Raw genomic sequence first — 26,304 nt, 5'->3', positions numbered from 1 at the left:
GGGACACAGCAAGACCCGTACACACACTAAAGTTCCAGCCTTTCAAACCATTCCAGCCTTTCCAGCCCTTCTCCACTCCGGGGTCTCTACAGCCTCCTCCTCTCTCCTTGTCCATCCACCTCCCAAGACGACACTGAACCAGACCCCGTCACAGGGTCTGTCTGCTCCCTGCCCTGACCCTGCCTGTCTCTTCATCTGGATCTGTCTCCACTCCCTGCCCCACCTCCCTGGCCATGGCTTTCACCCTTCTCCACAACCACAAGCTCAACCCCCGCCCTTCTATAACCTTAGCTGTGACCACTGTTCTCCCATGTCCCCATCCAATACTGACTCCACCTCACTGTCTGTCGATGACCTGTCAACTCATGTCGCTGTCCGCTGACTTCTGACATCCTACATGTTATGTCCTTCTCCACTGACTCCTGTCATTATGTGTCCCCATTCATCACTGGCCCATCATCCTGTGTCGCTGTCCATCACTGACTCCTTTTACCCCTGTCCTTATCTCTCACACCGTTCCGTCCCATGTCCCATCCCTCACTGACCCTTTTCTTTTTTGTTTTTTTTAACATCTTTATTGGGGTTTAATTGCTTTACAATGGCGTGTTAGTTTCTGCTTTATAACAAAGTGAATCAGCTATACATATACATACGTCCCCATTCCCTCTTGCGTCTCCCTCCCTCCCACCCTCCCTATCCCACCCCTCTAGGTGGCCACAAAGCACCGAGCTGATCTCCCTGTGCTATGCGGTTGATTCCCACTAGCTATCTATTTTACATTTGGTAGTGTATATATGTCCATGCCACTCTCTCACTTTGTCCCAGCTCACCCTTCCCCCTCCCTGTGTCCTTAAGTCCATTCTCTATGTCTGCATCTTTATTCCTGTCCTGCCCCCACTGACCCTTTTCATCTTGTATCTCTGTCCATCACTGAGCACCTTCATCCCACATTCCCATCTCTCACTGACCCCTGCCTGCCTATCCTGCCTTCTCCCTTAGGGGTCGAGCGGAGCCTGGTGCTTCCTGGGAGTCAGACAGCTTTTGACTTGGATGACGTCCGGGCTGGGCTGAGCTACACAGTGCGGGTGTCAGCTCGAGTAGGCACCCGAGAGGGTGGTGCCAGCGTCCTCACTGTTCGCAGGGGTGAGCACTGCAGGAGGGCTGTGGGGGACAGCTGCCTGACTCACTCTGGTCCTGGTTTTGATCCCTGACCTCTATCTTTAATCCCCAGAGCCAGAAACCCCACTTGCCATCCCAGGGCTGCAGGTAGTGGCGTCAGACGCAACACGAGTGAGGGTGGCCTGGGGACCTGTGCCTGGAGCCAGTGGATTTCGGGTTAGCTGGAGGACAGACAATGGTCAGTGTGGGATGTGCGGGAGGGTTGCTGAAGGGAACGATCAGGGTATGGGGGACCAAGGGGCAGGCAGGAGCCATGCCAACATTTCTCTCTGACGTTAGGTCTGGAGTCCAGCAAGACATTGCCCTCAGAGTCTACTGCCACAGATATCATGGGGCTGAGACCTGGAACCTCCTACCAGGTGGCTGTGTCGGCATTGCGAGGGAGAGAGGAGGGCCCACCTGCAATCACCGTGGCTCGAACTGGTCAGGGCCTGACCCAGCCCCTTGGCTCTCTCTCTCCAGTGGCCCTTCAGACCCCCATGCCTTCCCTTTCAGACCCTTGCTTCTCCACAGAACTCCAGTCTCCCCCTTTAGATCCCCACTGCCTCCTCCCTCAGAGGCCCTGCTTCCCCCTTCAGTCTCCCTTGCCTCCTTTTAAGCCCCTGCCTTCTTCAGATTCCTCTGCCTGTCCCCTAACACCCTGCTCTTCTTGCCCTCAGATTTCCAGCACCTCATCTCTCAGACCCCATTGCCTTTTCTGCCAGACTTGACCATCTTCTTAGACTTACACTTTTCTTCTTTGTCAGACCCCCTCACTGCTTCCTAGTCCTCCGTCGGAACCCTATTACCTTCTCTGTCAGACCCTCTGGTCTCCCAGATTCCTGTCACCTGCCACCTCAGATTTCTACTATCCCCTCTGTCAGAACCCCCACTCCTTCCCCATCTGATCCATTCACTGCATCCGCTATCAAATCCTTGCCTCCCTTTAGACTCCCATTGCCTTCCTCTATTAGATGTCCCCCCCATCCCTCCCCCATCAGACCCTCCACTGCCTCTTCCATCAGACTCCCCATTGCCTCTCCCCACCAGACCCACTGGGCCCAGTGAAGACAGTCCGTGTTACTCAAGTCAGCAGCTCATCTGTCACCATCACCTGGAACAGGGTTCCTGGTGCCACAGGATACAGGGTCTCCTGGCACTCAGGCCACGGTGGGCACCAGGGGTTTGGGAAGGGACCAGAGGTTTTGGAGGTTGTCGGGGCAGGCCTGGGTGGAATGGGAGCAGGGGTTTCTTCGGGGTCCAGGTGGGACATTGGGGGGCAGAGTCTGGCTAGTCCTAGAGCTACCTTCATCCTCACTCCTAGGCCCAGAGAAATCCCAGTTGGTTTCTGGGGAGGCCACAGTGGCTGAGCTGGATGGGCTGGAGCCAGATACCGAGTACACAGTGCATGTGTGGGCCCGTATGGCTGGTGTGGATGGGACCCCTGCCTCTGTGGTTGTAAGGACTGGTAAGTGGACCCTGGCCATCTGCCAACCACATCTCATTGGCTACCCTGTCCTGCTGCGTATTCCTGACTGCTCCAGCTGCCTGCTCCATCACAGCTCTTCTCGTGACTTCTCTCCCCACACTGACGTACCCCACATTGACTAGGAGTCCACCCACAGTGACCTCCTGGCTGCTCCACACTGCCCACTCTGAGGCACTGATCTTTTCCCACTCAGAAGTTGCCTGCACTGACCCGTCCACAGTAACCTCATACTGACCTTCAGATAGACCTCCCTGCGTTGAACATGCCTGTTCTGCCACCCTGTTCTCTGCCCTGTTCTCTGCCAGTGGCCCCTGACCCTTTTCCCTGCGTCTTCCCCCAGACCCTCAGCCCGTGGGCAGTGTCTCGAAGCTGCAGATCCTCAATGCTTCCAGTGATGTTCTCCGGGTCACCTGGGTGGGGGTCACTGGAGCCACAGCTTACAGACTGGCCTGGGGCCGGAGCGAGGGTATGATTCCCTGACCCTGCCCTTGCCCTTCCTGGCTGGGATTGGCCCCTTTGGTCAGCCACCCCTATCCCTAACCGTTGCCCTATGCTCGCCTGGCCAGGTGGCCCCACGAGACAGGAGATGCTCCCAGGAAACACGGACTCCGCAGAGATACGGGGCCTTGAAGGCGGCGTCAGCTACTCAGTGAGAGTGACTGCACTTGTGGGGGACCGTGAGGGCGCACCTGTCTCCATTGTCGTCACCACGCGTAGGCAGAGCTCGGGCTGGCGCGAGCCTTGGATTGGTGCCCTGGACGGTTTGGGGGCGGGGTTTGTTCTCGGGAATGGAAGAGGGTCCAGGGATTGGTAGTGAACCTGTGGGGGCGGGGTCTTCGGGGGGAGGAGGGATGTAGCCTGGGATAGGCAGTGGGGCCTGTTGGGGGCGGTGCGTGTTCCAGGGTTGGTCTGGGATTGGCACAGAGATTAACTGGGGACGGAGCCTCCCTGATTTTTGTGCTTTCTCTCTAGCGCCTGAGGAGGCTCCACCAGCCCTGGAGACACTTCGTGTAGTGCAGCGAGGGGAGCACTCCCTGAGGCTACGCTGGCAGCCGGTGCCCGGGGCACGCGGCTTCCGTCTGCGTTGGCGACCTGAGGGTGAGATGTGCCCCCGGTAGGGAGGTTAGGGACCAATGGGGCGGGGTTGGGGGTGGGGTCGGTGAAATCAGTGAGAGTGGGCAGGGTCTGTCAGTGGGGGTCTGCGGATCGCTGAGGGTACCTGGTATCAGTCACCTAGCTGCGTGGGATCAATGAGGGTCAGTCGGGCAGGGTCAGGAGATCAGTCAGGAGGGTGGACCCCATCAGCAGGATCAGTCAGTGAGGCTGGTGGGGTCATTGTCAGTAAGGTTCGTGGGGGCTCAGTGAGGTGGGCATGTCCATAAATGCTGGTCTGTAGCATCCTCCTATGTGCCCCTGCCCCCCTCTCATGCCTGCCGCAGGTGGCCAGGAACAGTCCCAGGTCCTGGGGCCGGAACTCAGCAGCTACGAACTGGACGGGCTGGAGCCAGCGACCCACTACCGTATATGGCTGAGTGTCTTGGGGACAGCTGGAGAAGGGCCCCCCTCAGAAGTAACTGCATACACTGGTGTGCTCTTACCCCTACCGATGACCCACCCTGATTTCCTGTACCCCATGACCCTGAGTGACTCCTCCTGTAGCCCCCCCCTACCATTCCTGATCCGGGGTGATCCCAGCATGACCTCTGGTGACTTCCTTCACTAAGATGAATCTGCCCCAGGATCTCCTTAGATCTCTCTCCTCTGGGTTCTCGGGACACATACTCGGATCCCTAGTCTTTGATTCCTCCTTCAGAGTCACCTCGTGTCCCAAGCACTGAACTGCGTGTTGTAGACACCTCAGTCGACTCAGTGACTCTGGCCTGGACCCCGGTGTCTGGGGTATCCAGCTACATGCTATCCTGGCAGCCACTCAGAGGCCCTGGCCAAGGTGATGGGGAGGCCAGTGTTCGGGTGGGCTGGCAGTGGGGGCTCCATGGAGGGCCTCCTGTTTAACTGAGCTCTGTCCTCTGCAGAATTGCCTGGGACCTCACAGACACTTCCGGGGATCTCAAGCTCCCAGCAGGTGACAAGGCTAGAGCCTGGTGTCTCCTACATATTCTCCCTGACACCTGTCCGGGAGGGTGTACAGGGTCCTGAGGCCTCGGTCACACAGACCCCAGGTATGGTGGGCCCAGTGGGAGGGGCCCAAGAGAGTAGCTAGATGGGCTGACTGCTTCAGTAACTCAGCTCCCTTCCTGCAGTGTGTCCCCATGGCCTGATGGACGTGGTGTTCCTGCTGCATACCACTCGAGACAATGCTCATCGCGCAGAGGCTGTGAAGCGAGCCCTGGAGCGTCTGGTGTCTGCACTTGGGCCGCTTGGGCCACAGGCCATCCAGGTTTGGCCCCAGAGGCAGCCAGACTCCTACCTGTCCCTGCCCACCCCTGGTCCCACACCATTTCCCTGTCCCACCACTGGTCCAGGCTTTCTCCCTGCCCTTCCCCAGGCTCCAGATTGCCTCACTTGCTGGTTGGCTCCGTATCCTACCATCACTGCTGACCCCCTAATAGATCAGGTTTAGTTACACACCTTGGGCTCTGTGTCTCCCACCAGGCTCTGTGTCCTCTGTCCCTGCTGTGTCATCCTCCCCAGGCTCTGTGGTCTCCCCACCCTAGGTTGGCCTCCTGTCCTACAGTCACCGGCCCTCCCCACTGTTCTCGCTGAACAGCTCCTATGACCTTGGTGTCATCCGGCAGAAGATCCGCAACATCCCCTACACGGACCCAAGTGGGAACAACTTGGGTAAGGACTACAGTGGACATGGATTCTTGGGGCTTTCCCATGGGGAGCTTGGTGCACCTGGGTTCTGACATGACCTTTCTCCCAGGCACAGCAGTGGTTACAGCTCACAGATACCTGTTGGCACCAGATGCCCCTGGACGACGCCGGCATGTGCCGGGGGTGATGGTTCTACTGGTGGATGAGCCCTTGAGAGGTGACATCTTCAGCTCTATCCGTGAGGCCCAGGCTGCTGGTGAGGAGCAGGGCTGGTGGGAATGGAGCCTGGGAATAGGGTTGGCCCCAGCAGGGTCGTCATGCAAGCTGCTGGACCCCTCCTTAGGGCTCAAAGTGATGATGCTGGGCCTGGCAGGAGCTGACCCAGAACAGCTGCGTCGCTTGGTGCCAGGCATGGACTCTGCCCAGACCTTCTTCGCCGTGGATGATGGTCCAAGCTTGGACCGGGCAGTCAGTAGTCTGGCAACAGTCCTGTGTCAGACGGCTTTGACCACCCAGGTTTGGAAGGGGCCTCTGGGGGACTAGGTGGTGAAAAACAGAGGGTCTGGGGGCTCTTGGTAGAACGGCTGACCTCAAGGAGACCCTGTATCCACAGCTACAGCCAGACCCTTGCTCGGTGCATTGTCCAAAGGTAAGTGTCCAGGGTTGAGAGGGTGGGTGAGGGCCACTCTTGGAACTTGCCACTCTGACCGTCGCCCGACACATCTTTCCCCAGGGCCAGAAGGGGGAACCCGGAGAGATGGTGAGTGGCTCTGGTGGGGGATAGAGAATGGGTTGGGGGCTTAGTGGGTCAGGGGGCGGTCAGCAGCACAGGGCTCACCGATCATCCTTCCTAGGGGCTGAAAGGACAAGCCGGGCCTCCTGGTCCCCCCGGCCTCCCGGTGAGTGCCACCCCATACCTGTCCTCTGTCCCCTGACCGGCGTACTGCCTCTTCACCTGCTCTCTTCTCTCAGGGCAGGATGGGTGTTCCTGGCCCCCAGGGACCTCCTGGAAGTACCATTGCGAAGGGTGAGAGGGTGAGTGTAGAGACCATTGAGGTTCCCCTAAGACAATCCTCGAAGCTTCCTTAGGGTTTTTACAAGAGGGAATGAAAAAACAGAGTTAGAAACACAGAGTATTCCTAGAAGCCTAAGTGGACATTATCAACCACAGCAGAGACTTTGGGGAAGGATCTGAATTAGGGGGGACCAGTGGGGTTTTGAGATCCCCTGGAGAGCCCGGGTGGAAGTTCCAAGTCCAAGGGGCAGGGAAGGCCCTGGCCTCATCACTGCCCTTGTGCCTGGGGTTCGGCTCCATTCAGCTCACAGGGTACATACATCACTGCTGTACCCCCAACAATGCTCAGGGGCCTGTGGGGTGAGGGGTTCAGGTGAAGAATAGTCCGTCGGGGCTCCTCCAGCGAACCAGGGGCACTGAGGGAGGGTCCCTTCCTGCCCTAACCTCTTTGCTTCCTTAGGGCTTCCCTGGGGCAGATGGGCCTCCAGGCAGCCCTGGCCGCCCTGGTACTCCTGGAAGCCCCGGCCCGAAGGTGAGCGAGCCTTGCCCTCACGGTTCACATGGTGGGATGCTTTGCTTGAGCGGGTGGGGTGGTCTGACTGGGCTGACTCTGGCCTCCATTTATAGGGCTCCCCAGGGTGGCCCAGTCCTCGTGGAGAACCAGTAAGTTGCTCTGCTCCACAGTGTCTTCCCAGAGCCCTCTGCAGGGTGGGGAGCTGGGGTGGTGGAGCGGGGTTGGCTTGTAGGGGCCCACCCTGAAATGCACTGAGACCAAGCATCACCCTTTGCTCTGTTTTGTCCTCAGGGAGAGCGAGGACCTCGAGGCCCAAAGGGGGAGCCGGTAGGTGAAGGAGGGAGGGGAGGGAACCAAGCCAGGATGTCCAAGGGAGGAACAGGGTTGCCCCAGGACAGACACTGTGTGGGGCCTAAGGCATGATGAGGAATAGCTGGGGACCTCTAGGGGCTTCTCCTACCTCAAGGCTCCCATACCCTGAATCCTTTCTGCTGTTCTCTGTCCTGCAGGGAGAGCCTGGACGAGTCATTGGAGGCGAGGGCCCAGGGCTTCCTGGACAGAAAGGGGACCCTGGACCTCCAGTAAGTTCTGGAGTATGGTGTGGGGGGGAGTGATGTGTGATGGGGGAACCAATGGGGTGGGTCTATGGGGTTTTACTTTATATTTTGTCTCTTCCATCAGGGTCCCCCTGGATCTCGTGGCCCATTGGGAGACCCAGGACCCCGTGGTCCCCCAGGATTTTCTGGAACAGCTGTGAAGGTGAGGGCATGACCGCCATATAGTCTCATCACCTCCATGTGATCCAGTGACCTGGTGACCTCAATCAAACCCACACAACTCCTGCTGGTCACTCTGAGCTCATGTGACCTCTTGACCACCCCCACCCATGACTCCTCAGTTCCTCCATGAACTTTGTAATCCAGTTTGACCCCAAGACTCTCATTCCTCCTGGTATCTTGGGGTGTGGAGGTGTAGTCCAGGGTCACGTGTCATGATCTCTCTTCCAGGGTGAGAAAGGTGATCGTGGGGAGCGGGTAAGTGAGGGGCAAGTTATGCTGGGGGTGGCTTGGAGTCTGATTCCCCCCGGCCATCCCCTGACCTGCTGTTCTTTCCCAGGGTCCCCCTGGACCAGGTGATGGCAGCGTTGCTTTAGGGGAGCCTGGGCTGCCGGTGAGGGAGCCTTGAGGCTCTGCTGGGGACCCTGTGGCCCATGCTCTGGGGTGTGGATAGAGGAGCTGGGGGCTCTTCTGGGGCAGTGGGTGGGTGCTGGACCTCAGTTTGGGGCTCACATTTTTACTCACCTCCTCCTAGGGTCTTCCTGGAAGCCGTGGACCCCAAGGCTCAGTTGGCCCCCCTGGAGAAAAAGGAGAAAAGGTGGGAGATCTGACTTCTTGGTGTCCCAGTTCTGAGGTGAGGCCTCTGGGTGCTGGGAGCAGGGTCTTCTACCCACCTGTTTTTCCTTCAGGGTGACTGTGAAGATGGAGCCCCAGGCCTCCCAGGACAACCTGGGACCCCGGGTGAGCCGGTGAGTGTAGAGGCCAGGGATTCTGAGCGTGGTGGGCATAGCTCCAGCCCCCACCCTCAGCCATCAACCCTCTACTCCATCCTTATTCCCAAACCCAAATCTCTGAACCCCTTTCAGGGCCTACGGGGACTTCCTGGAGTCACTGGCCCCAAAGTAAGTGCCATTTTGTGAGGGGTCAGGTATGAGAGGTGACACACTGGGACCCCGTAGGATTAGGGGAGGCAGGAGGATCAGGAGATAAGGGTTCTCCCCAGGTCAGAGGCTGTGATTTCAGAGACAGATGATTGGAGTTTGAGACACTTTGTCTGGGGTTCGACAGTAAAGGCCCCTCTCCTATCTCTCTCCCCTCAGGGTGACCAAGGACTAACAGGGGCCATCGGTGAGACTGGAGAAAAGGTAAGTGCAACCTGGGGGGCCCTCAGGGCCCCAGAGGATCTGGAGCCAGACTCAGCTCTGACCCATTCTGCTCCATCAGGGCGAACGTGGATCCCCTGGCCCAGCGGGACCACAGGTGAGCCCACTGCCCCCACTGCCGGTGCCAGTAGACCTTGGCTCCGTACCCCTCCTGGTTCTGACTTCTTGCCCTTGACCTCCACTGCCCCTGGCCCTCCACTCCTCCTCACATGACTCCTAATCTCTGCTGATGCAGGCTCTAACCCTCAACCCCAGGGACCCGCTTTTAGCTTTCTGACCCTGCTGAGCTGACCTTGACTTCCACTGACCTGGTCTCTGTCTTCCTGCCGAGTTTGACCCCTGCTGACCTAAATCCTGATCTTCTGTGACCCCCATCCTGAACCTCTAGCCCTTACCTGCCATAATCCCCCTGCCCCCACCCACCTGGGTCAGCATTTCTGCTCCTCTTCCCCAGGGTCCACCAGGAGTTGCTGGGCGTCCTGGACCTGAGGGTCCTGAAGTAAGTATGTGACTGTGGGATCAGGAGTAGGGCTCTCATGTGTTCCTCCCCATCCTGGGCTCACGCTTTCTCCATGTGCAGGGGCCACCAGGACCCACTGGCCGCCGAGGAGAGAAGGTGGGTCATGGGCTGGGAGTCAAGTGCCCCCGATACCAGGGATTGTGGCAGGTGGGATACTGGGGCCTTGAGTTCCTAGGTGGGTCCCTGACCCATCCCTGTCCCTATCCTTTCTCTACAGGGGGAGCCTGGTCGCCCTGGGGACCCCGCTGTGGTGAGTGAAGGGAAGGTGTGTTTCCGATCACCGCACAGGCCCTTGAACAGTGTGACCCGCCTGGAAACCAGCGTTCCAGGCTGTGACCCCATAACCTTGGGACCCTGGACTGGCTCAGAGCTCTGTAACTCTAATGCTGTAACACGCCTTCCAACTCCTGGCTGTGATCCTGTGAACCCATGACCACCATACAGGTCGTGAGCCCTGTGTAACCCCTGCCCTGCTCCCAGCGGTGACCCTGTGACCTCTGGGCAGACACTTGTGATTCTATATAACCCCAACTCCAATCAAGCCTGTAGTAGTGTGATCCCTAGGCAGGGCCAAGCCGTGTCTGTCCTGTTTGTTTTCAGGGACCTGGGGGTGCTGGAGCTAAAGGAGAGAAGGTAAGTCTGGTAAGAGTGAAGGGACGCTGTTACAGGGTTGAGATCAAGGTCATAGGGCCTGCCTCTGGGCCTGCCTGGAGGCCCCTGGAGGTCATGACAGTTGTGGCATGATCGCTGGGTGGTGGGTTCATGGAGCCTGTGGCTGATGCTGGTGGTCTTTGTCACCTCCAGGGAGACGTAGGGCTCCCTGGGCCCAAAGGAGCTACCGGAGTCAAAGGGGAACGGGTAAGTGCGGGGAAGTGTTTAGGGGTTAGGACAGGTGATGGTTGTGTCCCCTGACCTCTGATCCTTCCTCCCCCAGGGCCCACCTGGCTTGGTTCTTCCTGGAGACCCTGGCCCCAAGGGAGACCCTGGAGTCCGGGTGAGTAAATGTGGGGATGGGGAGTGTGACAGAAGGAGATGAGGTGGTGCCTGGGAGCCCCAACTAAGTCGTACCTCCCTCCCTATGCCCTGCAGGGTCCCATCGGCCTCACTGGCAGAGCAGGACCGCCGGTGAGTGCCTGTGACCTTGGGTAACATCAAGGTTTCTGGGGTCACCTCCCCTCAAGGGCTGGCTATACGTGCTACATCACTCTTGCCTCCTCCACAGGGTGACTCAGGGCCTCCCGGAGAGACGGGAGACCCTGGTCGTCCTGGTTCCCCAGGACCCATCGGCCCCCGAGGACGAGATGTAAGAGGACTGGACTGGGGGAGTGCTGGGGGATGGGGAGTAAGGTACTGCTGGCCTCCCTGGGGGTTTGGGGACCAAGGCTGACTCTCATGTCTCACAGGGTGAAGTTGGAGAGAAAGGTGACGAGGGTCCCCCGGTGAGATTCCTTCCCACTGTGGTTGCTGATCCTTTACCCTTGAACTGTGATCCCTGGGGGGCTGGGGCTCCACCAGGTTATCCAGTCCACCCCCCTGCCTCTGGTCCAGTTGGTTCCCAGGCCCTTCTCTGTCGCCACTCCCTGAGTTAGTTTGAGCCTAACTCACCTGTTTGATGTGGCGTTCTCTCCACCACCAGGGTGAACCAGGTTTGCCTGGAAAAGCTGGCGAGCGTGGCCTTCGGGTGAGGCTTTGCAGGGAGAAGTAAGGGGGGGTGATGAGAGAACTTATAGGAGGTGGGCATGAAGCTGTGGGAAACTCTGAGGGGAGAAAGGGTGATGGGAGAGTCTGGAGGGAGGCATGTGGTGATGGGGAACTCTGACATGGTTTTCAGGGTGATGGAGAACTGGGGCAGTATGGGGGTCATGGGGGAATCTGCAAAATGCTGGGAGGGTCTGTCTCACACCAGCTACTCTTCTCAGGGGGCACCTGGAACTCGGGGGCCTGTGGGTGAGAAGGGAGACCAGGGAGATCCTGGAGAGGATGGACGAAACGTGAGTCCTGACCTCTGATCCCTGAACTCTAACCTCAACTTCAATCTCCAACCATCCAGCTCCCAGCCTCTGACCCTGCCACCCCGACCCTGCAGCGCTAAACCCTCACAGTCCTCATTTCCTTTGACCCCTTCATCACAACCCCCAAAGGCCACCAGGATCCCCATGAATCCTTAGGGTGTTTCCAAAGCTCCCCCAAACTGCTGCCTCTCCTCACTGACCCTGACCCTCTGACTTTCTGCAGGGGAGCCCTGGACCATCTGGACCCAAGGGTGACCGTGGGGAGCCAGTGAGTAGTGCTGGTGTTCTGGGCTCAGTAGTGCTCTTGTTCTGGGCTCGGGAGGGATACAGGGTTCCGGTGCTCAGTCTGGTCAGCACCTCCATTAAGGGCCTGGAGGTCAAGGTCGGGAGCCCTGGTGGCCACCTCCAGGCCTGACCTGGCTTCTGGGGTTTGGCACTGGGGTGCAGGGAATCTGGGAGCAGAGCTGAGCTTGAGGCAAACCTGAGCCATACCGTGGGGCCGCAGGGCTCCTGTTGACTACAGTTCTTTCCTTTCCTAGGGTCCCCCAGGACCCTCTGGACGGCTGGTAAGGGTTGCCTGGGTCTGATTCTCTGTCATCTCCCTCACCTGCCCCTGTTAGCCCCACATGGTGTCCCTTCATCCCTTCCACTGACTCCCACTTCCCCCACTGCCCCCTGATGTCTTTATTGATCCTCACCAACTCCTCTTCCCCTACTTGAACTATTCTTCTCACTGGCCATTCCCTCCACAGGTGGACACGGGACTTGGAGTCAGAGAGAAGGTATCATGTTCTGTGGGTGGAGTGAAGCTCTGAGCATAAGAAAGCATCCCAGCACCCCCATGACAGGTTCTGCCTCGGGCATGCCTGTGGCCCTAGTGCTATTCCCTCAACACGTTTGTCTCTACCATAGGGAGAGTCTGGGGACCGTGGACAGGAGGGTCCTCGAGGACCCAAGGGTGACCCCGGCCCCCCTGGAGCTTCTGGGGAGAGAGTGAGTGTGGCTTATCCCGTGGGAACATGTGGGCCTGGGAAAGCCTGCTCTGATTTCTTCCTCCCCTTGTCCTCAGGGCATCAGTGGACTTCGGGGGCCCCCAGGCCCGCAGGTGAGTGACACACTTTGCCCCATCAGCCTAAGTTCCCATCTTGCCCTCACCTTTCACTGACCTTGTTCCCTTCAGGGGGACCCAGGTGTTCGAGGCCCAGGAGGAGAAAAGGTGAGAGGGCATGGAGGTTTTCTGACTGTGAGCCTGGGCTCTCAGATCCATCTCATCCTTCGAGGCCTCTTACCACTCTGTTTTCCTCAGGGTGACCGGGGCCCCCCTGGCCTGGATGGCCGCAGTGGACTGGATGGGAAACCAGGAGCCCCTGGTCCCCCTGGGCTGCCTGTGAGTCGTGGCGGTCACTGCCTGGTCACGCCCCTTCCCTTGCCCCTTTGTATGGCTCCAGACTCACTGGAGTCTTCTGGGTCTTGATGAGCTCTGGGGCCAGATGGGTTATCTGTGTCTTCTCCTAGTACCCTGCCTGGGTGGGGGATGTTACTGCCTGACAGGCCTTGGGTTCACAGGAACTAGTGGCCCTGTCAGTGGGCAGTGCCCCTGACCCCATGACCACTGCGGACTCCCTGACTTGAGTCTCTCCTCAGGGTGCTATAGGCAAGGCTGGGGACCCAGGGAGAGACGTAAGTAAGGGGAGATATTAGGGTGGAGGGCGGCTCAGGGGTCCAGCATGAACTGTGTAGCCTGGTCTTCATAGTCGCAGGACCAGCGGGAGTAGGGGGAGTTGGTCCAGCCCTGTCCTTGGGAGGGTCCCAGTCCCTGGCAGGCAGGTTTGAGCAGAGTCCTGCTTTCTGATCTTCTCTGCCTTGGGCGCTATAGTAGGACCCCCAAATCCTGAGGGTTCTTCCCTTGGGAGTTTCAGCAGGGGGCCCCCTACCCTATCGGGTCTCAGCCTCGGGACCTCAATGGCTCCTCCCAATTCTGGGGGGACTCTACATGGGAGGAGGTTCTTAGTGGGGTTCTCCAAGTCCATGGATGTGCCCCAGGAGATATATCAGTGGCCCTCTCAATCCTAGCAAAGACTTTTTCCAGGGACTGCCTGGCCTTCGAGGAGAACAGGGCCCCGCTGGCCCCTCTGGTCCCCTTGGAGCACCGGTGAGTCCCACTTTCATTGTACCCTTTTAAAAATAAAAAAAAAACTATTTATTTGGTTGCACGGGGTCTTAGTTGCAGCAGGCGGGCTCCTTAGTTGTGGCATGCATGTGGGATCTAGTTCCCTGACCAGGGATCAAACCCGGGCCCCCTGCATTGGGAGCTCGGAGTCTTATCCACTGTGCACCAGGGAAGTCCCCTCGTGGTATCCTTTTGCCCCGTTACTGCCCTCACCCCAACCCTGACTTCTGACCAATGATCTGTTCCCACAGGGAAAGCCAGGCAAGGATGGCAAGCCTGGCCTGAATGGGAAAAACGTGAGTGTCCAGGGTAGACACAGTGAAACCTCCAAAAAATGTTAGCACATGGACATGGTTCAGATGTGCCATACACATGGGGCACACACACAGACACATGCTGACACGGGCCGACACCCGAGTACGTAGCCCACACGTACAGATACATCCTGAAGCACACGTCCATGTGCACACACGGGCAGCCTCACAGACACAGTGGGTTAAGTGGACGTGCTGACCTGTGCCTGGATGGGCCAACACAAGCTAAAATAACCACAGCGACGGGCACAGGCAAAGAGCCTCAGACACAGATGGAGAGGTGCCAACACACAGGTGTGAAGCCCACATTCAGGGATACTGAAGACATGTTGACACACAAACACTTCCACCCATACACGTGCTATGGCTTGGCCCCAGGGCTGCACGTGTACCTCTGTGGAGGTGTGGTGAGACACATATCCAAGGCTCTGACGTGTGATACATGCGGGGACAGACCGACATATGCATTTGTGTCCACAGTCACTCATATACATACGGCCACACATAGTGAGGTAGACACAGGACTTGCAGACAGTTACCAAGACACACAGACAATTCTTAATTCTTATTTCTGTTGGGTCTGATGTGAGTCCTCTGCCCGCAGGGAGGACCTGGGGACCCTGGAGAAGATGGGAGGAAGGTGAGTCCCCTCACTTGGAGTCTGCTCTGGCTCAGATTGGGGCCATGTCTGAAGCACCCTTGTCTTCCTTAGGGAGAGAAGGGAGATTCGGGCGCTCCTGGGAGAGAAGTGAGTGTTGGAGTCTTCTGCAACCTCTGACCCCTGACCCTGACCCTGACCCTGTGATATGTGGCTCCACTCCTTTCTGGGGTCTCAGGGTCCTGATGCTGGCTGCATCCTCCACAGGGTCATGATGGCCCCAAGGGTGAGCGAGGAGCTCCTGGTAGCCCTGGACTCCAGGGCCCCCCGGGCATCCCAGGGCAGGTTGGCCCTCCTGGCCAGGTGAGTGTCCAGGGTAGTTCCAGGACTTGGGAGCAACAGGGACCATTATGTTGTCACCCTGGGATGCCATGATCCTGTGTGACTTCTTTGTGTTCTGACATATCTCAGGGTTTCCCTGGTGTTCCAGGAGGTTCGGGCTCCAAGGTGAGTGTGCAGATGCTGGGTGGGGGGTATGGTCAGGGGCTGCCCAGAGTGGGGGCATTTTCACCACTGGTCATTCTTTTTCTCAGGGTGACCGTGGGGAGACTGGACCCAAAGGGGAACAGGTGAGGCCTCCATCTTTTTCACTTGCCCCAGTAGCCATAGCACCCACGCATGCGCGCACATGCCTCCAGCCCCAACCCCAAGCTGGGTCCAGCGGCTTGTCTCTTGGTGTCTCCAGGGCTTCCCAGGAGAGCGTGGCCTGAGAGGAGAGCCTGGGAGCACGGCGGTGAGTGAAGCCTGGGACCTGGCCCTTGACTGTTATGTGCACGCCTGTAGCGGCCACCTCTGTTCCCTTCCACTTGCCGTGAGGCCCCACTGGAGCTGTGCTGTGTGCTCAGCCCCCTGCCCTGTTGGGATTCCTGTAGCCTACACTGAGGGGAACCTGGGCAACGGGGACATGTCAGGGAGGGGCTTCCAGTGACCTCGAGTCACCTCAACCAAGGACTAAACCAAGGACTCCTCAAGGACTAAAGGGTCCTCTGGGCAAGAAGCCTGGGGAAGAGGGTAGGGAGGCTGTTTTGGGGGGCAGTGTGGGGCCTTCTCCTCTGTGGGCAGCCCCTCACCCAATTTGTGTCCCCAGAATGTGGAGCGGTTGCTGGAAAATATTGGCATCAAGGTAGGTTGTTTGGGGGCTGGGCATGGGGGCTGATGGGAACCCCACGGGACAACTAATGCCCGTGGGGCCAGGCCAAGGCATGGGAGGCTGCAGTAATGGCCCTGCTCTTCTGACCCCTCACTGTCACTCAGACGTCCGCCCTGCGGGAGATCGTGGAGAGCTGGGAAGAGAGCTCTGGCAGCTTCCTGCCTGTGCCTGAACGGCGTCGTGGCCCCAAGGGGGACCCAGGAGAGCGGGGCCCACCAGGCAAGGAGGTGTGTGTTGGCTGCTCAGGGGGCATGTCCTGTGGAGGGTGTGGTTGACACCAGCATTTACTCTTCTGTTCGTCCAGGGCCCCACTGGCTTTTCTGGAGAACGCGGGCTGAAGGGAGATCGTGGAGACCCCGGCCCTCAGGGACCACCTGGCCTGGCCTTTGGGGAGAGGGGCCCCCCTGGACCTCCCGGCCTTGCTGGGGAACCTGGAAAGCCTGGTATCCCTGGGCTCCCAGGCCCGGCTGGGAGTGTGGGAGAGGCAGGGAGACCAGGAGAGAGGGTGAGCCTGGCTGGGACGGCCGGGGAGGTGGGCTCAGGAGGAGCTGGACTCCCCACGGGCATAGCCCTCACCCTGCGATTTGCACTTCAGGGAGAGCGGGGAGAGAAAGGAGAACGTGGAGAACAGGTGAGCTGGAGGGGGCTTTACTGGGCGGGACTGCCTATGGGCTGTGTTGGGGTGGCCACTACCCATTTTCTTCTTTTCTGCAGGGCAGAGACGGCCCTCCTGGCCTTCCTGGACCCCCTGGCCCCCCTGGCCCCAAGGTGATCACCCCAGCTCTGCCCAAACCTGTGACTGCTGTCACCAAGAGGCCACCATTGGCTTGAGCCCCAGAAATTCCATGTGGTGACTCTGACCCTACAACCCTCTGGCACCCTGTGATCTGGGATGACCCCTCCATGCCTCTGTGACAGACACATCTCTCCCCTGTGACCTTGTGCTTGTAGGTGGCCATGGACGAGCCAGGTTCTGGACTCTCTAGAGAACCAGGACCCCCTGGACTCAAGGGTGCTAAGGTCAGTGTGTGGGATCAACCTGGGGGCCACCCTTGCCATGGCGCCAGCGCCTGGCTTGACATGTCATCCCCACAGGGGGAGCCAGGCAGTGACGGCAACCAAGGCCCCAAAGGAGACAGGGTGAGGCCTCCCACCCCACCATGTTTCCCCTCCCCTGCAGGAGGGCATGCCGGGGTGGCATGTCTGTGGGCACCTGGCAGTGATGGGGGCTCAGGGCATGACACTCTGCTTGCAGGGTGAGCCAGGCATCAAGGGAGACTGGGGAGAGCCTGGACAGAGGGGTCAAAATGGCATCCCGGTGAGTCCTTGCCCCACAGGCCATGGGTGCACAAGTACACGGCTCTCACTTGTGTTGTCCGGGCTGGAGTCTGCTCTGCCTGGGGCTGTCTAGGGGGAAGCTGGGATGGGGAACAAGGACAGTGTGGCCTTAAACGTGTTCTCTCTAGGGTCTGCCAGGAGAGCGTGGTGTGGCTGGGCCTGAGGGGAAGCCGGTGAGTGATGGCAGGAACAGCGTGGCCGAGATTCTGGGGAACAGCTACCCTTTGCTGTATGCTGGCCGCCGTATGCACGTGTCACCAGTGACTGGTGCCGGGGTGTGGTGACTGGGTGCCCAGGTCTGAGTGCAGATGCATGATAGCTGTGTACGTGTACAGGCCCATGTGTATTGTCTATGTGGGGCAGTCTGTGGGTATGGGGTGATTTGTGCCTGGGAGGGGTAGAGGTGCAGAAGTGGGGCCCCCAGGCAAAGGTCTCCAGAGGGCAGGAACAGGCCCAAGTGAGGCCAGACTGAGGCTCAGAAGCCCCCTTCTCTATCCAGGGTCTGCAAGGTCCAAGGGGGACCCCTGGCCCAATGGTGAGTACCCCAGAATCCCGCTCCCTCCTGCTCCCATCCTATAGTGGGTAACCCCTACAATGGGCAGTACTGCCTCAGTTTCCCTGGGAGGGTGGGATTGGCTCCCACTCATCTGGCTCTTTCTCTCTCCAACAGGGTGGCCATGGAGACCCTGGACCACCTGGTGCCCCGGTGAGTGATGGGGAAGCACTGCCTAGTGGGGGTGGGACAGGCATCAGTCCCCACTGATGACTCAGTTGGATAACTTGTTTGTGTTAGTCCATGAGTCCAGGTGGATAACTCTGACCCCAGTTTCCTGCCCTTGATACTTTTTTCTAGGGTCTTGCTGGCCCTGCGGGACCCCAGGGACCTTCTGGCCTGAAGGTGAGTATAGGCTTGTGTGTGTGTGTGGCTGGAAGGAGGTGGTGGCTTGGAGCAGCCTGTCTGCACCAGGATAACATCTGCCAACCTCTGGGAATGTCACTGCCCTGTAATGCGACTGAGCACCAAGGTGCTCCGTCCATGTGGGCTTTGCTGTGGATGGAGGCTGAAGGGCCTCTCATTCATCTGTGGGGTCATGCGGTCTCTGGGGTTTTGGCAGGGGGAGCCCGGAGAGACAGGACCACCAGGACGGGTGAGTGACCCAGCCCATGGGTTAGTCACAGGGAGCTGGGTGGGGTTGGCACTGCCCTGAACTTTTTCTTCCTCCAGGGCCTGCCTGGACCCACTGGAGCTGTGGGACTTCCTGGCCCCCCTGGCGCCTCAGGCCTTGTGGTGAGTGAGGCCCCTGCAGAGATAGCATGTCCCTGCCCTCTGGGTCCCGTGCTCTCCATGTCCCTCTCACATCTGACTTGTTTCCTTCAGGGTCCTCAGGGGGCACCAGGTTTGCCTGGACAAGTGGTGAGTCCTGGGGATCAGGGCTGGACTCCGGGGGTCAGGAGTCAGGGGGCAGGCCCCTGACAGAGCTCTCCCTTCTCAGGGGGAGACGGGGAAGCCGGGAGTGCCAGGTCGTGATGGTGCCAGTGGGAAGGACGGAGACAGAGGAGCCCCTGGCGTGCCGGTGTGTGTTCTGAGGGGAGCTCGCTGTGGGCATGTGATGGGGCCTGTGCCAGCTGCCGTGTGCCTGAAGGAAGAGGAGGGCTGGGCAGCAGGGACAGGGGGTGGAGAGGCACTGAGTTCCACCCACCGTTCTGCCATAGGGGTCACCAGGTCTGCCTGGCCCTGTCGGACCTAAAGGAGAGCCTGGACCCATGGGCACCCCTGGACAGGTGATCTTTGATCCTGACCGCCACCTTCTGCATCAGCTCCTCTGCCTCACTCCCAAGCCTAGTTTGTCCCTTCCATATGGACGGCGGGGTGGGGATGGGGAGGTGGCAGGAGGCGAGGTAACTCACCAGGAGTTCCCTGCAGGCTGTGGTCGGGCCCCCTGGAGCAAAGGGAGAGAAGGTGAGTGTGTGGGAGGCCCTGGTTTGGGGGGCACAAGGGTTAGGGGCTGAGGAACCCCACTGACCCCTTTCCCTCATCAGGGCACCCCTGGAGGCCTTGCTGAAGACCTGGTGGGAGAGCCGGTGAGTGTGGAACCTCCACAGCATAGTTCCTCCACCCCTGTGACCCTCACCTTCCATAATGTGCCCCACATGGTCCGGGCCTCATGCTGCCTCTTTGAGTCTCAGCTGTCTGTGCCCCTGACACCCATGTGTCCTCCTGACCCCTGTATCCACAGGGAGCCAAAGGTGACCGAGGACTGCCGGGGCCGCGAGGCCAGAAGGTGAGGTGGGCCTGGCCGCGGGGCCTGTGCATTGGGCAGGGAGGGATACGGTTGGGTGGCTAGACACCCTCGCCACCCTTTCTATGCAGGGTGAAGCCGGCCGTGCCGGGGAGCCTGGAGATCCTGGTGAAGATGTGAGTCTGGGGTCTGGGCGAGTCTGAGTCTGGGTTGAGGAGTGCAGTCGTGGATGTGAGGGACCGTTGCTGAGCGTGGGCACATCTGAACCCGACCCTGGCTGAACATTCCAGCATTCAGGGTCCTGCTCTGGGAGCATGCGGGGGTCACGCCTCCTGGCTTCCACGTGCCTGTCCTAGGTCTTCTGTTCCTCCCTGTGTCTGAGCACGTGTGCTCCTGTCTGATCTCCCAGGTCTCAGGACACATGGGAGTTTTTGTGGGCCTCTCCTTGGTCATGTATTGATGCTGCCCCTCTCCCCGCCTTGTCTGTGCTCCTGTATCTGAGCTCATATCTGTGGTCACGTCTAAGCTCCCTGGGATGGGACATGTCTGAGTTCCTGCTCCTGTCTGCACTCCCACATACCTGCACTCACGTCCTTGGTGCCAAATGTCCGTGGTCACCTCTGAGCTCCCGTGGGAATGTTTTGGGGCCATACCTGAGCTCTGGGTTCATGTTCCTACTCTCAAATGCTGTTTACTTTGTTTTAGGGTCAGAAAGGGGCTCCAGGACTCAAAGGTCACAAGGTATGTGTGCCCTAAAGCATCCCTGCTGGGGGTCATGGTCCTGAGACTCCCTGAGCCTGATCTGACTCTTCTTTCCCTTGAAGGGTGACCCAGGAGTTGGGGTCCAGGGGCCCCCTGGGCCAATTGGTCCTCCAGGTCTAAAGGTAAAACAATGCCCCATCACTAGTAGTGGGGGCAGCAGGTGGGGCAGGGGGCCTGGAGGTGGGAGAAAGAAGGTATTCTGGGGCTAGTCCTGGGAAGGGGTCCTGCTGGAGCCATTCCTCCCTTTGCTATTTTTGTTGCAGGGAGACTTGGGCCCCCCCGGCACCCGTGGTGCTCCTGGTATTGTGGGGTTCCCCGGTCAGACAGGCCCTCGAGGAGAGATGGGTCAGCCGGGCCCCAGCGGAGAGCGGGTAAGGGTGCTGAGGGCTGCACGTGGGGACTTGGTGACTTGAGGACCTCTGAATCTGGTACTGGGTGAGGAGGAGAAGGGGGCCCAACCCTGCCAAGGGGGCTCCTGGTTTTGGGAGGACAGCACGGGAGGAAGGTTCCCAAGTCACCCTTCGCCTCTCTTACCTCATTTTCACTATAGGGTCTGGCAGGCCCCCCAGGGAGAGAGGGAGCCCCAGGTCCCTTGGGGCCACGTGGACCCCTTGGGCTAGCGGTGAGTAGAAGTGCCCCAACGCCCCATGTCTCTGACGGCTGTGTGTTGGAGTCTGTCCATGTGGGGACTTAGGCTGGGGACTGTGCCACACTGTGTGGCTAGATATGTGTGTGCCTTTGAGGGGCACAGAAGCCTCACCTCACTCTGCCCACAGGGAGCGCCTGGGGCCCCTGGACTCAAAGGAGACAAGGTAGATGGGACAATGCTGCTGGCTCTCTCTTGCACCCCTGTCACCCCCTCCAGCTTCCACTAACCCCTGTCACCCCCTCTAGTCTCCACTGACCCCTGTCACCTTCTCCAATCTCCACTGACCCCTGTCACTCCCTCCAACCTCCACCGACCTCCCATGACCCTCTGTCCTCCACCAATTCCCCTCACTGATCCCTGGTGTCCTGTTGATCTCCAGGGAGACACTGGAGCAGGACCGCCTGGGGCCCGAGGCGAGCGTGGGGAGCCGGGTGTCCGGGTACGTATGTCCTGCTCTGCAGCCATGGCCATTCCAGGGAGCCACCCTGGGACTCCCTTCATCACAGTTCTCGCCTCCGGTTTCCAACTTACCGAGTCACTGAATCTATTGTCACCAACCAGGGTGAAGATGGCCGCCCCGGCCTGGAGGGACCCCGAGGACTCGTGGTGGGTCTCCCTGGGGAAAGAGCCAGTGGTGTGACTCAGTCCCCTGTCTGTGCCCTCTGTGCCCTTGTGACACTCTGCAGCCTTCTGCAGCCCTCTGGTTCTCCTTGGCTACTCTCTGGTCCTTTGTCTCCCCCATTCCCCCAGGCCCCCCGGTCCTCCCCTGCCCCCTGACCTCTCTCCCCAGTAGTCCCCACAAATTCCCTTAGCTCACTATTTTCTTCTCTCATACAGGGTCCCCCAGGCAGCCGGGGGGAGCGTGGGGAGAAGGTAAGGATATGGGGAAGAGGTCCCTGAGTGTGGGTGGGGATGGATCTTGCAACTCAGGATTTGGGGCTTCTCTATTTGGGTGAGACTCACACTCTTCCACCCAATAGGGTGACACTGGAACCTCAGGGCTAAAGGGTGACAAGGTGAGTGTGTGCATGGGGGAGGGCAGGGGACTAAGGGTGCTCCTGACTCCTCTGACTGCCCCCTGTCCACTCAGGGTGACTCAGCTGTGATTATGGGGCCTCCGGGGCCACGAGGTGCCAAGGGGGACTTGGTGAGTGGGTCTGGTCCATGTGCAGATGGGTGTGGGAGGGGTTTCTGTGTGGGCTGGGCCAGGGGATCTGAGAGCTCAAACCCTCAGAGGGTAAGGGACTTTTAGCCCCTGACCCTGATTTCTGACCCTGAACCAGGGTGAACGAGGGCCTCGGGGCATAGATGGTGACAAAGGATCTCGGGGAGACAGTGGGGACCCTGGAGAAAAGGTATGGGGATGAGGTTGGGATATTCTATACAGGGTGAGGAGGGGGGTCCTACAGGCTGGGGGGCTCCATGGAGGGTCTGTGAGGACAGGAGGGGAGGATGGGAGGGGGCTTTCTGGGGGTCAGAGGGGAGGGGGTTCTGTCAGCTGTAGCAACTCTGTGGGGTGGCTGAGAGGATGGGGGCTCTATGGGGGGGCCCAAGGGCCTGGATAGGAGGTGAGAAGGGGAGTGTGTGGACTGTGGCTCTATGAGAGTGCCTGTGGGAATGGGAAGGGGGCTCCTTGGCTGTTAGGGGTACTCCAGGTAGGGGTAAGGGTAGGGGCCCAGTGGTAAGAGGAGTGGCAGGAATCTGGGGGTCCTGGGGTGAGAAATGAGCCACCCCACCAGCCACAGTCCCCAGCTCCACCCTGCTGGGGCGTGGGCTGGAAGGGAAGGGGCCATGGGGAAGTGCGTGGGAGCAGCACTGGCCAGCTCCACCTCAGCCAGCAGGTTCCAGTCATTCTCTGAGCATGCAGCCTGGTCTGGTCCTGATTGTGTCCCTCTCCTGGTCACTCCCACAGGGCGCCAAGGGGCAGCCTGGAGACAAGGGCTCAGCCGGGTTGCTGGGAGTGCGTGGACTCACAGGACCCAAGGCAAGTCCCGCCCCAGGTACAGACCCAGAGCCATGCATCACACACCCCTGTCCCAGGGGTGTCCTCTGAGCATTGGAGGGTTTCCTGCCTCCCTCGCTGTTGGCCCCATATGTGCTCACACGGGCTCCTTGTGCAGCCTGGGCCCTGGCTGCAGTCACCGAGTGGCTGCATGTGCAGCAGACAGGCCAGTATAGGGGACAGTCACACTGAAGGGCTGCCCTCCCCCATCTGTGTTTCCCGCAGGGTGAGCCTGGTGCTGCAGGGATCCCTGGTGAGCCGGTAAGATGCCCCCACGCCCATGTAGTGGCCTTTGACCTTACAGTGAACCAGTACTCTCATGTTGTCCAGGGACCCCTACCTTCACAGTAGCCCCCATGATGGTTCCACCCACATAGTGACCCCTGCCCATGGTGACCCTCATCCCCATGGAAAACCCTGCCCTTCCAGTGGCTCTGGCCCCTAATGATGATTCTCACCCCTATGGTGTTCCTTGTCCATTACATCCAAAGTGATTCCCTTTGATCCCTCACTGACCTCCCCTGGCCTCACATTGACCCCTTTCCCCCCAGGGATCCCGAGGAAAAGACGGAGCCCCTGGTGTCCGAGGAGACAAAGGAGATGTTGGCTTCATGGGTCCCCGGGGCCTCAAGGTGAGAAGGGGACTGCTTTTTTCCCCCTAATCAGGAGGACCTGATGTTGGAGGGTGAGGTATCTGGGGTCAGAGGTCAGGTATTTGGGGTCAGATGTGGGGGTATCTGGGGTTGAAGGTGAGGTGTTAGGTTAGAGGTTGGAAGGTCAGAGGTTGGAGTATCTAAGGCCAGTTTGGAGAGTAGTTTCAGCGTCAAGGGGTTACAGGGTGAGGTATCTGGAAGTCATTTTTCACTTCTTTTCTCCCGCAGGGCGAACAGGGGGCTAAGGGAGCCTGTGGCCTTGATGGAGAGAAGGGAGATAAGGTACAGGGGTGATGGGGCATATGCGTGGGGATGTGGGGGGCTGTGCGGCCTGGGGCCTAAGGCTGATCCCTCCACCTGATCCCTGCAGGGAGAAGCTGGTCCCCCGGGCCGCCCAGGGCTGGCAGGACGCAAAGGAGAGTTGGTGAGAGTGGGGCACCCCCAGAATGAGGAGTGGATGGGTGGGCCAGGGCCTAACTAATGTCTTCTCTTGTCCAGGGGGAGCCGGGTGTTCCAGGCCAGTCAGGGGCCCCTGGGAAGGAGGGCCTGATCGGTCCCAAGGTATGGGGTCTCTCTCAACAGTGGACATTGGGGGTTTAGGATTGGGCAGGGAAGGGCACGGTTGGGTCGTGTAGGTTTTGGGTCAAGGAAGGTTTTGGGTCGTGAAAGGTTGGGACATTGGGGGGTGGAGTGGGGCTGGTCTTAAGGTTTCAGGGTGGGTTGGGGTCACAATGTGCTTTTTTATTTTTTCTTTGGCCGCACTGTGTGGCATGCGGGATCTTAGTTCCCCGACCAAGGATTGAATCCGTGCCCCCTCAGTGGCAGCACAGAGTCTTTTTTTTTTTTTTAAAGATTGATTTATTATTTCTTTATTTTATTTTTATTTCTCTTTGGCTGCGTCGGGTCTTAGTTGCGGCACGTGGGATCTTCATTGAGGCACGTGGGATCTTTCGTTGCAGTGTGCAGGCTCTTCGTTGCGGTGCATGGGCTTCTCTCTAGCTGTGTCATGCGGGTTTTCTCTTCTCTAGTTGTGGCACGCAGGCTCCAGGGCGCGTGGGCTCTGTAGTTTGTGGCACGCAGTCTCTCTAGTTGAGGCGCGTGAGCTCAGTAGTTGTGGCGCATGGGCTTAGTTGCCCCGCAGCATGTGGGATCTTAGTTCCCTGACCAGGGATCAAACCCACGTCCCCTGCATCATAAGGCGGATCCTTTACCACTGGACCACCAGGGAAATTCCGAAGCGTGGAGTCTTAACCACTGGACTGCCAAGGAAGTCCCCACAATGCACATTTAGGATTAAGGGATGGGAGGTGGAGCAGCACATGCCTCAGGGCTAAGGGGTTACGGTGGGTGGAGGTCAGTGGGGAGGCTGGAGTGTCAGTGTAGGGGAAAAAGGTGGAGTCAGGGCAGGGGGCATCACAGGGGGCTCAGGGTCATGGGGATCATGGCAGATTGAGGGTCTTCGACTGGTAGGGCCACAGGTACTTGAGGTTATGGCCATTGGGCCTGGGGGCTTATGGGGGTTGAGCTGAGGTAGGCCAAGGCAGAGGGACTCTCATGCTTCTTTCTGTTCCCAGGGTGACCGCGGTTTTGATGGGCAGCCAGGACCCAAGGGTGACCAGGGCGAGAAAGGGGAGCGGGTAAGTTGAGGCTAAGGTCACGGTGAATTGAGGAGATTGTACTCTCTGGAAGTGGGTCCATCTTTGGAAGCTCTCATCACTGACCCTGACCTATCTCTCCTCAGGGGCCTCCAGGAACTGGGGGCTTCCCAGGTCCCAGGGGCAGTGATGGCTCTAGTGGTCCCCCCGGGCCACCTGGCAGTATTGGTCCCAAAGGCCCCGAAGGACTTCAGGGCCAGAAGGTGAGGGGCTCTGACTCTGATTCCAGACCCCTGAGCCTCACTGACCCTTCACACCTCATTGACCTCTAGCTCTGCAACCCATTACCCCAATATCTTTGCCCCAACCTCTGAACTTATGACCCCAATTTGTCCTACTTCTGACCCCCACTGCCTCTGACCCTGCTTACTTGGTCCTGTCTGACAGGGTGAACGAGGTCCCCCTGGAGAGAGTGTGGTGGGGGCCCCTGGGGTCCCTGGAACCCCAGGAGAGAGAGGGGAGCAGGTGAGTGGGGATTCCTAGGCTTGGGGTCAAAGGTTGGGGTGACCTCTGGTGTCCGTGAGATCAGAGGTCACAGCCTGGTCCTATCCATTGCACATAGGGGCAGCCAGGACCTGTGGGGCCCCGCGGCGAGAAGGGAGAAGCTGCACTGACAGTGAGTGTGGGGTATGGGGGTTGTGGGCTCTGCCTCCTGCACCCAACCCCCGACCCCCTGGACCCTGGACCCTGACTCAGCGCTGTCCCTCCATGATCCCTGCATCATGTACCCTTTGTCCTTCTGTGATCCATTGGTTCTTCATGACCCTTGTGGTCTTGGGCTCCTAGGAGGATGACATTCGGGGCCTTGTGCGTCAGGAGATGATTCAGCATTGCGGTGAGTGGGGCTCAGCCCACAGTCTCTTGGGTACCACTCCACTCCATCCCCGTACCCCTAGACAGGGGCAGGCAGCATCCCTAGAACTTCCAAGGGGCAAGCAGTCAAGGAGATGGGTGGAGACAGATGGATACAAAAAGCACACAGGTGTTTCAGGACAGACATGCTGACAGGACTTCCCCAAATGGAGACCCAGGCAGAGGTGGAGGGACTCGTAGTGTTCCTGGGTGCCCAGGATGGTGGCGTGTGGAGGGGGTGGAGGTGTGAGCAGAGCCAGTTCCTCAGGGCCTGACGTGGAGCCAGGGTGTGGGTGGAGGGCTCTGGTGGCCCTGGGGGGCATCAGAGAGTGAAGCTGGTCTCCTTCCGCCTCTCTCTGTGGCTGCTTTCCCTCTGTCTCCATGCCTGCGGCTCCTGACTGGCTGTCTCTCCCTCTCTCTCTTGCCCTTTGTTGGC

At 59.1% G+C, this 26,304-nt stretch overlaps 1 protein-coding gene across 6 annotated transcripts in view; it reads left to right on the top strand.

Moving 5' to 3' along the window:
- The window catches only part of COL7A1 (collagen type VII alpha 1 chain), a 31,914-nt gene that overhangs the window by 3,848 nt on the left and 1,762 nt on the right, over positions 1 to 26,304 (top strand). For 3 of the 6 annotated variants that reach the window (XM_027098817.1, XM_027098815.1, XM_027098813.1), the window contains exons 14-114: positions 1,000 to 1,143; positions 1,232 to 1,357; positions 1,459 to 1,602; positions 2,209 to 2,328; positions 2,483 to 2,626; positions 2,988 to 3,113; positions 3,214 to 3,360; positions 3,620 to 3,745; positions 4,087 to 4,233; positions 4,461 to 4,595; positions 4,681 to 4,827; positions 4,909 to 5,045; positions 5,323 to 5,449; positions 5,535 to 5,681; positions 5,769 to 5,941; positions 6,039 to 6,074; positions 6,159 to 6,185; positions 6,280 to 6,324; positions 6,398 to 6,460; positions 6,901 to 6,972; positions 7,068 to 7,103; positions 7,246 to 7,281; positions 7,464 to 7,535; positions 7,636 to 7,713; positions 7,962 to 7,988; positions 8,071 to 8,124; positions 8,266 to 8,328; positions 8,420 to 8,479; positions 8,597 to 8,632; positions 8,831 to 8,875; positions 8,955 to 8,990; positions 9,348 to 9,392; positions 9,474 to 9,509; positions 9,631 to 9,663; positions 10,014 to 10,046; positions 10,218 to 10,271; positions 10,348 to 10,407; positions 10,503 to 10,538; positions 10,636 to 10,716; positions 10,817 to 10,852; positions 11,050 to 11,094; positions 11,333 to 11,404; positions 11,649 to 11,693; positions 11,965 to 11,991; positions 12,178 to 12,207; positions 12,338 to 12,418; positions 12,495 to 12,530; positions 12,606 to 12,641; positions 12,732 to 12,812; positions 13,070 to 13,105; positions 13,515 to 13,577; positions 13,847 to 13,891; positions 14,514 to 14,549; positions 14,622 to 14,657; positions 14,775 to 14,870; positions 14,979 to 15,014; positions 15,101 to 15,136; positions 15,253 to 15,300; positions 15,655 to 15,690; positions 15,822 to 15,944; positions 16,022 to 16,222; positions 16,313 to 16,348; positions 16,432 to 16,485; positions 16,669 to 16,737; positions 16,813 to 16,857; positions 16,973 to 17,035; positions 17,184 to 17,228; positions 17,555 to 17,590; positions 17,726 to 17,761; positions 17,909 to 17,953; positions 18,171 to 18,203; positions 18,281 to 18,343; positions 18,434 to 18,469; positions 18,549 to 18,629; positions 18,769 to 18,837; positions 18,980 to 19,015; positions 19,096 to 19,137; positions 19,293 to 19,337; positions 19,427 to 19,471; positions 20,001 to 20,036; positions 20,120 to 20,179; positions 20,321 to 20,428; positions 20,608 to 20,679; positions 20,834 to 20,869; positions 21,086 to 21,145; positions 21,268 to 21,312; positions 21,544 to 21,579; positions 21,687 to 21,722; positions 21,797 to 21,853; positions 21,990 to 22,061; positions 22,619 to 22,690; positions 22,934 to 22,969; positions 23,260 to 23,340; positions 23,590 to 23,643; positions 23,732 to 23,785; positions 23,860 to 23,922; positions 24,936 to 24,998; positions 25,103 to 25,219; positions 25,404 to 25,481; positions 25,579 to 25,632; positions 25,803 to 25,851. In XM_027098817.1, the coding sequence (XP_026954618.1) occupies positions 1,000 to 1,143; positions 1,232 to 1,357; positions 1,459 to 1,602; positions 2,209 to 2,328; positions 2,483 to 2,626; positions 2,988 to 3,113; positions 3,214 to 3,360; positions 3,620 to 3,745; positions 4,087 to 4,233; positions 4,461 to 4,595; positions 4,681 to 4,827; positions 4,909 to 5,045; positions 5,323 to 5,449; positions 5,535 to 5,681; positions 5,769 to 5,941; positions 6,039 to 6,074; positions 6,159 to 6,185; positions 6,280 to 6,324; positions 6,398 to 6,460; positions 6,901 to 6,972; positions 7,068 to 7,103; positions 7,246 to 7,281; positions 7,464 to 7,535; positions 7,636 to 7,713; positions 7,962 to 7,988; positions 8,071 to 8,124; positions 8,266 to 8,328; positions 8,420 to 8,479; positions 8,597 to 8,632; positions 8,831 to 8,875; positions 8,955 to 8,990; positions 9,348 to 9,392; positions 9,474 to 9,509; positions 9,631 to 9,663; positions 10,014 to 10,046; positions 10,218 to 10,271; positions 10,348 to 10,407; positions 10,503 to 10,538; positions 10,636 to 10,716; positions 10,817 to 10,852; positions 11,050 to 11,094; positions 11,333 to 11,404; positions 11,649 to 11,693; positions 11,965 to 11,991; positions 12,178 to 12,207; positions 12,338 to 12,418; positions 12,495 to 12,530; positions 12,606 to 12,641; positions 12,732 to 12,812; positions 13,070 to 13,105; positions 13,515 to 13,577; positions 13,847 to 13,891; positions 14,514 to 14,549; positions 14,622 to 14,657; positions 14,775 to 14,870; positions 14,979 to 15,014; positions 15,101 to 15,136; positions 15,253 to 15,300; positions 15,655 to 15,690; positions 15,822 to 15,944; positions 16,022 to 16,222; positions 16,313 to 16,348; positions 16,432 to 16,485; positions 16,669 to 16,737; positions 16,813 to 16,857; positions 16,973 to 17,035; positions 17,184 to 17,228; positions 17,555 to 17,590; positions 17,726 to 17,761; positions 17,909 to 17,953; positions 18,171 to 18,203; positions 18,281 to 18,343; positions 18,434 to 18,469; positions 18,549 to 18,629; positions 18,769 to 18,837; positions 18,980 to 19,015; positions 19,096 to 19,137; positions 19,293 to 19,337; positions 19,427 to 19,471; positions 20,001 to 20,036; positions 20,120 to 20,179; positions 20,321 to 20,428; positions 20,608 to 20,679; positions 20,834 to 20,869; positions 21,086 to 21,145; positions 21,268 to 21,312; positions 21,544 to 21,579; positions 21,687 to 21,722; positions 21,797 to 21,853; positions 21,990 to 22,061; positions 22,619 to 22,690; positions 22,934 to 22,969; positions 23,260 to 23,340; positions 23,590 to 23,643; positions 23,732 to 23,785; positions 23,860 to 23,922; positions 24,936 to 24,998; positions 25,103 to 25,219; positions 25,404 to 25,481; positions 25,579 to 25,632; positions 25,803 to 25,851 (6,753 nt within the window). Of the gene's footprint in view, positions 1 to 999; positions 1,144 to 1,231; positions 1,358 to 1,458; positions 1,603 to 2,208; positions 2,329 to 2,482; positions 2,627 to 2,987; positions 3,114 to 3,213; positions 3,361 to 3,619; positions 3,746 to 4,086; positions 4,234 to 4,460; positions 4,596 to 4,680; positions 4,828 to 4,908; positions 5,046 to 5,322; positions 5,450 to 5,534; positions 5,682 to 5,768; positions 5,942 to 6,038; positions 6,075 to 6,158; positions 6,186 to 6,279; positions 6,325 to 6,397; positions 6,461 to 6,900; positions 6,973 to 7,067; positions 7,104 to 7,245; positions 7,282 to 7,463; positions 7,536 to 7,635; positions 7,714 to 7,961; positions 7,989 to 8,070; positions 8,125 to 8,265; positions 8,329 to 8,419; positions 8,480 to 8,596; positions 8,633 to 8,830; positions 8,876 to 8,954; positions 8,991 to 9,347; positions 9,393 to 9,473; positions 9,510 to 9,630; positions 9,664 to 10,013; positions 10,047 to 10,217; positions 10,272 to 10,347; positions 10,408 to 10,502; positions 10,539 to 10,635; positions 10,717 to 10,816; positions 10,853 to 11,049; positions 11,095 to 11,332; positions 11,405 to 11,648; positions 11,694 to 11,964; positions 11,992 to 12,177; positions 12,208 to 12,337; positions 12,419 to 12,494; positions 12,531 to 12,605; positions 12,642 to 12,731; positions 12,813 to 13,069; positions 13,106 to 13,514; positions 13,578 to 13,846; positions 13,892 to 14,513; positions 14,550 to 14,621; positions 14,658 to 14,774; positions 14,871 to 14,978; positions 15,015 to 15,100; positions 15,137 to 15,252; positions 15,301 to 15,654; positions 15,691 to 15,821; positions 15,945 to 16,021; positions 16,223 to 16,312; positions 16,349 to 16,431; positions 16,486 to 16,668; positions 16,738 to 16,812; positions 16,858 to 16,972; positions 17,036 to 17,183; positions 17,229 to 17,554; positions 17,591 to 17,725; positions 17,762 to 17,908; positions 17,954 to 18,170; positions 18,204 to 18,280; positions 18,344 to 18,433; positions 18,470 to 18,548; positions 18,630 to 18,768; positions 18,838 to 18,979; positions 19,016 to 19,095; positions 19,138 to 19,292; positions 19,338 to 19,426; positions 19,472 to 20,000; positions 20,037 to 20,119; positions 20,180 to 20,320; positions 20,429 to 20,607; positions 20,680 to 20,833; positions 20,870 to 21,085; positions 21,146 to 21,267; positions 21,313 to 21,543; positions 21,580 to 21,686; positions 21,723 to 21,796; positions 21,854 to 21,989; positions 22,062 to 22,618; positions 22,707 to 22,933; positions 22,970 to 23,259; positions 23,341 to 23,589; positions 23,644 to 23,731; positions 23,786 to 23,859; positions 23,923 to 24,935; positions 24,999 to 25,102; positions 25,220 to 25,403; positions 25,482 to 25,578; positions 25,633 to 25,802; positions 25,852 to 26,304 lie in introns of those variants that run through there. The other 3 variants (XM_027098818.1, XM_027098816.1, XM_027098819.1) reach the window with 3 other exon arrangements.

Source organism: Aethalodelphis obliquidens, unplaced genomic scaffold, assembly GCF_003676395.1.
Source record: "Aethalodelphis obliquidens isolate GAN/ISIS:26980383/991018 unplaced genomic scaffold, ASM367639v1 scaffold125, whole genome shotgun sequence".
NCBI classification, from domain to species: Eukaryota; Metazoa; Chordata; class Mammalia; order Artiodactyla; family Delphinidae; genus Aethalodelphis; species Aethalodelphis obliquidens.
The sequence above is the reverse complement of the archived record's forward strand: the minus strand, read 5'-3'. Positions and strand labels throughout refer to the sequence as shown.